Source organism: Heloderma suspectum, chromosome 8 (assembly GCF_057233095.1).
Source record: "Heloderma suspectum isolate Gila_16-S chromosome 8, 16-S_ref, whole genome shotgun sequence".
NCBI classification, from domain to species: Eukaryota; Metazoa; Chordata; class Lepidosauria; order Squamata; family Helodermatidae; genus Heloderma; species Heloderma suspectum.
The window spans coordinates 25,120,095-25,129,713 of record NC_139465.1 but is presented as its reverse complement, the minus strand read 5'-3'; the positions used below and the strand labels follow the sequence as shown (position 1 = coordinate 25,129,713).

At 45.6% G+C, this 9,619-nt stretch overlaps 1 protein-coding gene across 2 annotated transcripts; it reads left to right on the top strand.

Moving 5' to 3' along the window:
• Window positions 1-1,440: 1,440 nt before the first annotated feature.
• Window positions 1,441-8,690, top strand: LOC146338958 (uncharacterized). 2 transcript variants are annotated; one of them, XM_084813191.1, is made up of 6 exons: window positions 1,441-1,593; window positions 2,348-2,399; window positions 3,013-3,200; window positions 4,679-4,837; window positions 6,756-6,860; window positions 7,853-8,690. In XM_084813191.1, exons 1-6 carry the CDS (start codon window positions 1,441-1,443, stop codon window positions 7,970-7,972), a joined length of 777 nt encoding a protein of 258 aa, XP_084669317.1. In that variant the 3' UTR covers window positions 7,973-8,690. The 2 variants fall into 2 exon arrangements, with proteins under 2 accessions (XP_084669317.1, XP_084669318.1); XM_084813192.1 differs by having other exon boundaries at window positions 6,756-6,854; window positions 7,853-8,029.
• Window positions 8,691-9,619: the final 929 nt, after the last annotated feature.

The window sequence follows — 9,619 nt, the reverse complement described above, 5'->3', positions numbered from 1 at the left end:
ATAAACCCTGCACCTATTTTTCTGACATTGGGCAGGTGTAATCCCCTTCTAGGAGGCTACTATGCCTGAAATTATCCAGTTCTGACCAAGAGAAAAAAGTTACAGTTTTTTCCTAATTTCCCATGGTAGTCAACAGGAAGCATAAAGTCTCATTTTTCCAAACTTCGACTCAGGTTTGGTGGTGAGCTGAAGTGGTCCGATTACAAATTGGCCTGAGCAGAAGCAGGACGTTTTCCAAAACGCAGAATCAGGGTCTGGGTTGAAGTGGAGTGGGGGGGGGGTCAGTGCACACTTCTTATGTATGTATGTATGTATGTAATCTATACACACATGCAAGAATGCGCGCGCGTGCGCACACACACAAATACATATTAGAGGTGTGCTTAGAGCCGGATATATTATGTGTGTGTGTGTGTGTGTGTGTGTACACACAAATTTGTGTTATGGGCCTGTGCCCTGCATCTTTTAAGAACCTAGCATGTCCCTGCATGTGGTAGTTGCAGAGAAGGAGACTGTAGTAAGGAGTGAGTGACATGAGTGGAGCAAAGGGACATAAAGCTGCAAGGCGGCCGGGAGGCTACATGGCACAGCACAAGGGGGGGGGATTCCAGAGGGCTTTCAGATCCTTTACTGCTCGCTCCATTGATATTTGTAGAAGAGGGGGCTATTCTAGAGCTGGAGTCTGTCCCCCATGTACTGCCTGGGTGCAAGCCCTTCTTGGAGCACCTTAGGGTACAGCGTGACTTTCCATCGTCTTCAGTTGTGTAATTTCAGTTCAATATTCTTTTTTTATAGGAGGTAATGGAGGTCCTGCAGTTAGGTAGGTGTTCCATTGCCCACCACAGAAATGCAGCAGGGTGCTGCAGGTGGGGCAGAACTCCCCATTCCTCCTCTGCCAATATCCAACAGGCTACAAAGCTCTTTTTGCAGGCTGGTAACTTTTGGAGACTTCATCCTAAAGGCTGAATTAATACATTCCCTAATGCCACTGTATGTTTAGCTTATTATGTTTTCACCCCAACTTTTTTCCAATTAACTCATTAACTTTCCAATTAACTACATGTGTTTTTTTCCTCCGCCACCCCTGCTTTTTAAATCCTCGCAACAACCCTGTAAAGTAGATTAAGCTGAGACTGGCTCAAGGTCACCCTATAAGAATTTGAATGGGAAAATCTCCCTCCACTCTGTCCACTACACCACACTGCCACCTCTACAGGTGTCTTGCTTCCTCATTGGCCCGGAGGGTTCGTTAGTTAAGAACCCTAGGGAAGCCAACGATCAACTTGGCAATGTTGTGCAATATCTAGCAGAAGCTTATCTGAAGATCTAGTGTCAGGTGCCTAATTGTTATAATAGCGTCTAACGTGATGAGAAGATGCCTTTTGAAGCAAACGTCTAAGCAAGCAGGGAGCAGGAGCCAGGAGCTGCCGCGCCAGGACGATGGCGATGACAGATTTCTCTGTCTGCAGCGTCCTGGTGACAGGATCCAGTTCGGGAATTGGTCTAGGTCTGGTGAAGCAGTTTCTGACGCTGCCAACTCCACCCCAGTGGGTCTTCGCTACAGCCCTTTGGATGGATGACCCAAGAAACAAGGTGAGAATCGGTAATTTGGCGTGAAAGAATCACCACGTTAGTCTGTCGTAACAGCAGCAACAACAGCAGCGTGTCTGCAAGTGCAGGTTCTTGCCTGGGGAGTGGCTGTAGCACGGGGTCTGCCAAAGATCCCAGGTCCAATAGGTACCATCTCCAGCTGAAGGGATCTTAGGTAGCTGGACTGGGAAAGACATCTGCCCAAGGATTTGGAGAGCCACTGCTAGCCAGAGCAGAGGGAATACTGTGCGAGAGAGACCAACAGTCCCATTCGCACAAGATTTCTGGCTAGAGGACCTGTAGAGAAATTGCCAGGGTACCATACCTGCTAGTTCCTGCTTCACCCTACCCCTGGTGAGCATAAAACACAATGAGACTGTCAGGGCTTATCCTGTGTCCCGGAGAGCGAATGGGCCACCATAGCTGTGAAACCCATGTGGTGGTTGCAGGGAAGGATATTGTAGTGAGAGGGGAGTGACATGAGTGGAGCAAATGAACATACAGCTGCAAGGCAGGCGGGAGGCTACATGGCATAGCACAGCAGGGGAGAAATCCCAGACGGCTTTCAGATTGTTCACTGCTCACTCCATTGATATTTGTAGAAGAGGGGGTTATTCTAGCAGCTGAAATCTGTCCCCCGTGTTATTCCTGGGTGCAAGTCCTTCTCTGACCATCTTGGGGTACAGCTTCATGTTATATCCTCTCCTGGAACATAATTTCAGTTTAATCCAAAGAGAAAAATATCATTTTTTTATAGGAGGTAATGGACCTGGCATCCCAATACCAGAATCTGGTGGTACTGCAGTTAGGTAGGTATTCCATCGCCCTGTGCTACCGTCAGCTGTCTTCTATGACTGTCGGTAACTTGGCTCAAGGTTTGTACTGCAAAAATAGCCCCAGGGTTTTGGTTAGGTGCCATCCAAAGAACCAGTGCAACCCGGTCTGTAAAGTGCTTGTGCAAAGGAGCTCTATGGAAAGGCCTACCAAAGCCATGGGCTGCTAGGCTATCTGTCATGGTAGCCTAAGCTTTGTGTGTTGTGCTCAGTTGTGTTGTCTTAGATTTCACAAAGAACAAACTACTTTGGACTTCAAATGCCCTCCTTTGAGCCCAGTCTCTGCCAAACTGATTTGTTGCTACTTTTAAAATAATTGCCATCTCTCTGTACTCCCTGCTGACACACAGGCCCTTGTTCTGCTTCTCCGGCTGGGAAGGTGGATGCCACACTCTCTAATGCAGCTGACAAGCTGAGGTGACAGACAGGTTCACGGAGAAGAACTTCTCTTACCTGGATAGATTTGCCGGCCTTCTGAAATTCTGGAAATCACAGCCTTCCCAGTTTAAATGAACCTTTTCTTAATTACACTCTTGGGCCTTTCCCCTCAAGTTCCTAAGTATTTGAAATGAATGTTGTCATTCTACAGACGTCACTGATCTCAAGAGCATCAACGCAGCTGTGGAGGAAGTGACAAAGTATGTTGGAGAATATGGGCTGACCCTCCTGATGAACAATGCTGGCACTGGTCTTCTCAACGACCTGGAGACAGAAAACGCAAAGGACATGGCAGCTGTATATGCCACCAATACTATCGGGCCGCTACAGGTGACCCAGGTAAGCTCTTGCTTCTCATGGAGAAGGTTTCTCCATTTCTGGTGCTTCCTAAGGTGAAGTGGACTTCCCCTAAAGTGAGCAGAACCAAAGCTAGACCCTGAACAAGGCTTTATCCACCGTTGTGGTTTGGAAAGGCAGACAGTGTATCTCCAAAAATTGTATCTTTTGTATTCTTTTTGTACCAGCTGGTGAGCTGGTGGGAAGGAGGTTGAGTGACTGAACGTCCATTTTCTAATCATAGGCCACGTTTCACCAGGGGCTCTCCAATCGTTGTCCTTTGAAGGGCAAGGATGAGACCTTGAAATGGCCCTTCTTTCAACGCCACCAGACTTCACTATGAAAAAGGCCTTAAACAGATTTCCTAGCACGACAACTGCCTAGCCCCTGCACCTATCCTTCTGAAGCTTTGGAGGTATCTTGCTTGGGGACACCCCTATGACATCTACCATTTTCGTACAAATTGCCCCCCAGAAAAAAACACAGGGGAGAGAAGAAGAAAACCCCCCACTGCCTCTCCCCACGCCCCAGTCTTTTTCGGACTGCCCTGCCACACAAATCAGTGCACCGATCCTTCTGAAACTTTGCACTTTATTTACTTTGGACCACATCTCTGCTGTCTGCATTTTCAGAAGAATGGTCTGCAAGGCACCTAGGATGAAAAGCATGTCCTATTTTGAATACCCCCCAAATGTAAAAGCTACTGTTGCACAAAGATCCGTGCACCCATTCATCTGAAACATGGCAGGCCCGTTCCCTCCAAAGGTGCAACTATCCCTGCAAATTTCGTCCAATTCTGCCAAGAAAAAGAAAAGTCCAATTATTTTTCTAAAACTATGAAGGTGCATAACAGAAAAACCAGTGCATGTATTCTTCTGAACATTGGCAGGTTTAATCCTCTCCTAAAGGGCTATTACGCCTGCAATTTTCATCCAGTCCGGACAAACAGGAAGAAGTCATAGACATGGTTTAAATTTCCATGATAGTCAATGGGAGGCACAGAGCCTTGGATTTCTTAATTATGAGTCAAGTTTGGCATCCGTGTTGAAGCGGACAACCTCCAAATCAGTCTGAGCCAAGTCAGGCCACTTTCTGAAGCACCAAATCAGAGTCTAAGTTGAATCTTCCAGTCGGTGTACACCTCTATCAAAAAGTGTTGTTTTATAATATTGCTTTGTAGTGATACTTTAGTTTTGGTATGGCTTATGGCCAAGCAAGCAAAATGCACGTATTCCTTTACCTGTCACAGCAACACCGCTCCGCTACACGTCTGAGAGGTAGTGACTGTTGTGCCGCTAAACCTCATGGAAAGCCTTTCAAAGCAGCAGTCCCACAGTAATGGCTTCACGGCTGCTGAAAGTACAAGCCTTGCTTCTATCCCCATCTTACTGCACCCAGTGCTGGCTCTGTCTTCTTTGATGTCGTTGTCGTTGCAAAGCAGCATTTCGTGGACCTCACCACACTGCCTGTATCTCCCCAAGGCGTTTCTGCCCCTGTTGAAGATGGCAGCTCGGAGGAGTCCCCAGAAGGGCCTGAGCTGCAGCAAGGCAGCCGTTATCAATACATCCAGTGCTGGGGGCTCCGTGGAAGTCGTGCTCCTTTGGGATAAGATGAAGGTTATTGGGTATCGCTGCAGTAAGGTACGTATTGTGAAATTCAGGTATGAGGAAATTGCTCTTTCACTGGGGAATCCCATGTATGGGTTTTCTTACATTTTCTGGCCAATGCTTATATTTCAGGGCCACAGGAACTCTCTGCCTCTATAAGTCAGAGTTCCACAAGCTGACCCTTTTCGGCCGCCACCAGTCATTTAAAAGCCTCTGAGTAGCTTGCTGTGAGAGGCTTACGTGTGAGATGGGTGCCAACGTTAGAGACAGGATTAAGCACTAAACAAGTTTAATAAAGGGATATTTTATACATACGGGAATACTACCGTATAGTACAGGCGTTTCAAAGGAAGACTGGCTGACACTTCCTAAGGACTCAAGAGACACTGTTGCTAAAACAAGCCTCTTAATGGCTTCTTTTACCTCAGGCCAAGTTCCTTAAACTCCTCCCCACAACCAGGTCCCGCTCTTGGTGCTGTTTTCCTCTGACACCCGAGCTCCTCCGGTTGTACCACTGGCTGCTTGGACAGTTTATCTGATTTTTAATGTCTGCTTGTGTAAACGTCTTCCGGCAAGATCTTAAGGCAGTCTCCTGGCATAGCCACCTGCTCCTAATCGTCACCAACTATGCATGGCTATCACACAGAGAAGGAATTGCTTGGCATTCAGGCCTCCACTTCTGCCTTCTTCTCAGCCTTTCCTAGTCCTGCTTCACACATCACACCAAACAGATTCTCCCTCTCCACTCCCAGTTGACTAACTGAATCCCTGTCTACTCTTTCCCTGCCATTTCCCAACTACCTTACTCGGCCTAGCTAGAACCCTCTGCCAATTAGAGCCTGGCGTTTCCCAGACCAATCAAAATTGAATTTACCTGAACTTTATTCTGAATTTACCCCATCCAAAACTATTAGAAACAATAGTCTCTCTCTTCCCTTTCAGAACTGTCCTTACGCAAGTACGGCTAAAGCAGGCCTTCAACACAGTAGCAACGCTAGGCCTCAGCCCTCTATAGCCTCCACCTATGTGGGTTCTGTGGGGCTGAATTAGAATAAACTTGCAAAGCTATAACTGAACAGACCTGTCTTTTGGAAGAAATAAAGTGATACAAACATAGAACAATGGGCCAGTACAAACAAATGCAACAATTAGTCCTTCTGAGTCCAAACAAAATTATGGAATTCCTGCTTGCAACTTTGCAGCGCGCCAGGCCCAATGTGTCTCTGGTTCCACAAGATGACACTTGGTACTCCCTTTGGACATAACAAATCCCAGAGAACAAAAATGATTCCCATCCACTTACAGTCCTGCTACACCCAAATATCAGTTCAGTTTACCTTATACAAGGGGATAAGAGCCTATAAACATGGATCAGTTCTCCAGCTTTAAGCTTCCCAACAAAAAGCTGACTATATTTGTTTTTTCTCTTCACTCTTCATCTGAGTGAGGACTCCAACCCTAAGGGACTAAAACATCCAGTTCACAGACACAGATACATTATAGCCTCTCAGAGGCCACACACAGTATTTAAACATTAAAGAATTGCAGTTATTCATACGATTACCTAGCTGCGCCACTATTTAGCAGGAACACTTGTATCTCACTTCCCCATGCCCCATGTCCCCCAGTTTCTTTACTAGACAGATAGCTGGGCACTTCCCTGATCTCCCCACTCCAGGCACTCCGAAGAAGATTAGAAGTCAAGAGTTGATGGTGCTAATGTAGTTATAGCACCCCTCATGTTTATTTCCAGGTTCTTGCATTTCCCAACTTCCTTCCAGGCTGTTAGATCTTGTGTCAGGAACCATGTAGTGATGTTTCCTGCTTCTTCAAGACTTCTGTGCCTCCCTTTCCTTTCTTAGCTCAGTCATACAACTGAATCCAGTATCTTTTCCTTTGGTGATTTATCTGAGCCCAAATGCACTCCTTTTGTTTTGTTTTCTCCCTGTAGGCTGCTTTAAACTTGCTCACCAAGTGCCAATCACTGCAGTACAAAAACTATGGGATTCTGTGTGCTTGCATCCATCCTGGCTATGTGAGAACTGAAATGGCACAGGTAACAGCTTTAACCTTTACTGGGGGTGGGCGACTTCCAGACTTCCCCCTCAAATCTCAGCAGGGGTGGAGTGGGGGCTGCAAACAAGATGGGGGGATGCGTGCGGCCCATGGGCCTTGGGTTGCCCACCCTTGCTTAAGCAATCAGGGTGGGGTGAATGCCAAGGGAACGAACATTGAGTCCCCGAAAATGACCTGGCCTTTTTTTGTCTTCTGACAATCCGTAAATATGGAGACGGAGGAATGGCAATCTTGAAAAAGGAATTGGAACAGGGTTGGTCCAAAGCTAAATCTCCATATGTCAGTGAAGGGAATATGTGATTCCCTGAGCACTTGATTGCAGAAAGGTAGCATAAACGCAGGGTTGGCTCAGTGTTAAGACCCCCAGAGTGGTGCTTGGAGATATTAGACACCCAAACAAGCAGAATTTCAAGACAGTCAGGTGCCTTCTTCCTGGGGTTGCGAATAATCTCAATGAACCGGGATAGGCCTCAGGCCAGGGCCAGCCCAGGATATTGTGCTGCCCTAGGAAAAGGACAAGATGGCACCCCCTCTCCATTCCATATACTGAAGCTGCCTGGACTGGCAGTTGATGCAATGGCATTCTCCACCACACCTCAGGCAGTAGGCTAGTTCGGCCCGGGCCTCAGAACAGGCCATGTGGCACACACTGCTCTGCCTTCCAAAGGACAAAACACCTGGGGGGCTCAAGAGGAACAGCCTGGGGCTGCAGCCTTTGTCTCTCAGCATCTTCTGCTTGAGGCGGTTGCCTCCCTCTGCCTAATTATTAGACCCCGATGGTAGGGCCGGCCCTGCCTGAGTCCTCAGAGATAGTTGTTGCCCTTCAATATTATCATCCTGTTGACTCAGTATACTGCCGCCTCTAATGTGGGAACTGACATGTTATGACCAGGACATCCAACTGCACATAGCCCTTGTTGTTCTACTTGTGGGTCTTTGACTAGGCAGCTGTGGTTCTTTCCTCTTTTTCAGTGGACGGGGGACCTGAGTGTGGAAGAGAGCACACGAGGAATCATGAATGTGCTCTCCATGCTTTCTGAAAAAGATAATGGTACCTTTCTAGACTGGGAAGGACGCAGAGTTCCCTGGTGAGAGGTTGGCCTCCTGATGCCACAGGGCTTCCTACACTCCCTACAGAGCCACCAATAAACTAATAAAGTGCCTGAGTTACAAGAAAAATGTTCTGGTTTGTTCTTTTTACTGTTTCTTTTCTTCACAAAGTTCTGAAACTGCCTAATGATATCCCTATGTCCGTGGGAGAGGAGAGAAATGTGACAGGGCATTGAAGACCAAGAAGTGCAGCCTTGCATGTAAGCACTAGCCTGGTCACCAGAGGAAATAAGTAATTGCAAGCAGGTGACTACGTCCAGGCTAGAAACTAAGCAGCTTTCCTGAGAAGAGATGCCCCCTCCTCCTTCCCTGCCATAGAAATGCAGCAGACTTCATTCAAAGGCTGGATTACTACATTTCCTAATGGCATTGTATGTTTAACTTACTACATTTATTTTTCACCCCACCCTTTTTTCAATTAACTCTAAAAGGGCAATATACAGGGTTTTTTTTCCTCCACCACCCCTTGAATTTGAATACGGTGAACTAATGAAATAAAAGTATACTCTCTGTCAGCAGGATGTACAATTCTCCAAGCATCAACCATATTCCATCATGTAAGCCTGGAGTGCCAGTATCACGGCAGACTGGGTCTTCGGAGAAAGTGTTCTCCTATCTAACAAAGGATCTGAAACCTTGTTGAAGTCCCCACCCACAATCAAATAAGCATAAGCGATATCAATCAGTTTTTAAAAAGACAAAAACAAATAAAAATCAAATAATCCAATTTGTGTCCACATCTTTTATCTAAAACCAAAAAAAGTTGCAACCCCCACCAACAAACCAAAACAAAAATCCCACGACAAAAACAAAAAACAAAAACTTCTGCCTTCCCTTTGGACCAATGTGCAGCCGCAGTACTCAGCTAGGCCCCTCCCACATATTGAATACATACACAGAGCAAATTACAAACAAGCAAATTTAACCAGCAAGAAATAATAATGATAATGATAAAAAGAATTTAAAAAGCAGGTATTTTAAGTAATATTTTATCTGGAGATATATACAGATAGATAGATGATACATAGATGATAGATAGATAGATAGATAGATAGAACCTTATTCAACTAAGTTTAATGTGATAGTTACATATAACCTATGTTTAATCAAAATGTGTAAATAATCACACTCAGGAGACAAATTATACATACATGGTTATAGACAGGCAAAAAGAAAAAAAGGAGGGGGAAGAATAGAAAAGAAAAAGAAGAAAAGAAAAAAAGGAAGAAGCAATAGAATGCGATGCAATTAGGTCTGGCATGTTGCCCAGAGATTATATGAAAAAAAGCCAGTGCAACACTAAAACAAGATGGGAAAATACTGACTAGCAACTAGAAAAAAGAAAAAGAAAAAGTTGCTGAAGTCCAAATTCAGGGAGCTGGGGATAACAGATCCTTAGTTTTAATTTTAATGCCAGTAAGAAATGATTCTGCAAAACAGCAAAAGTGCGCTTTTGATTTGACAGACTTTGGACTACCTGGGTTATAAGATTTCAGTGGAAGGCATCAAAATGGATCCTGTTAAAGTACAAGCTGTGCTATCTTGGCAAGCTCCGTCAGCCAAAGAAGACCTACAAAGGTTCCTGGGCTTAGCTAACTCCAATTCTGAATCAGAGCTAAAACTAGGGAT

Excerpts from the sequence above, each read along its gene's own strand:
- LOC146338958 (XM_084813191.1), top strand. The coding sequence starts at position 1,441 with ATGGCGATGACAGATTTCTCTGTCTGCAGCGTCCTGGTGACAGGATCC. Across the intron at positions 3,201-4,678 it reads GGCCGCTACAGGTGACCCAG|GCGTTTCTGCCCCTGTTGAA; the intron begins GTAAGCTCTTGC and ends TATCTCCCCAAG. Across the intron at positions 4,838-6,755 it reads TTGGGTATCGCTGCAGTAAG|GCTGCTTTAAACTTGCTCAC; the intron begins GTACGTATTGTG and ends TTCTCCCTGTAG.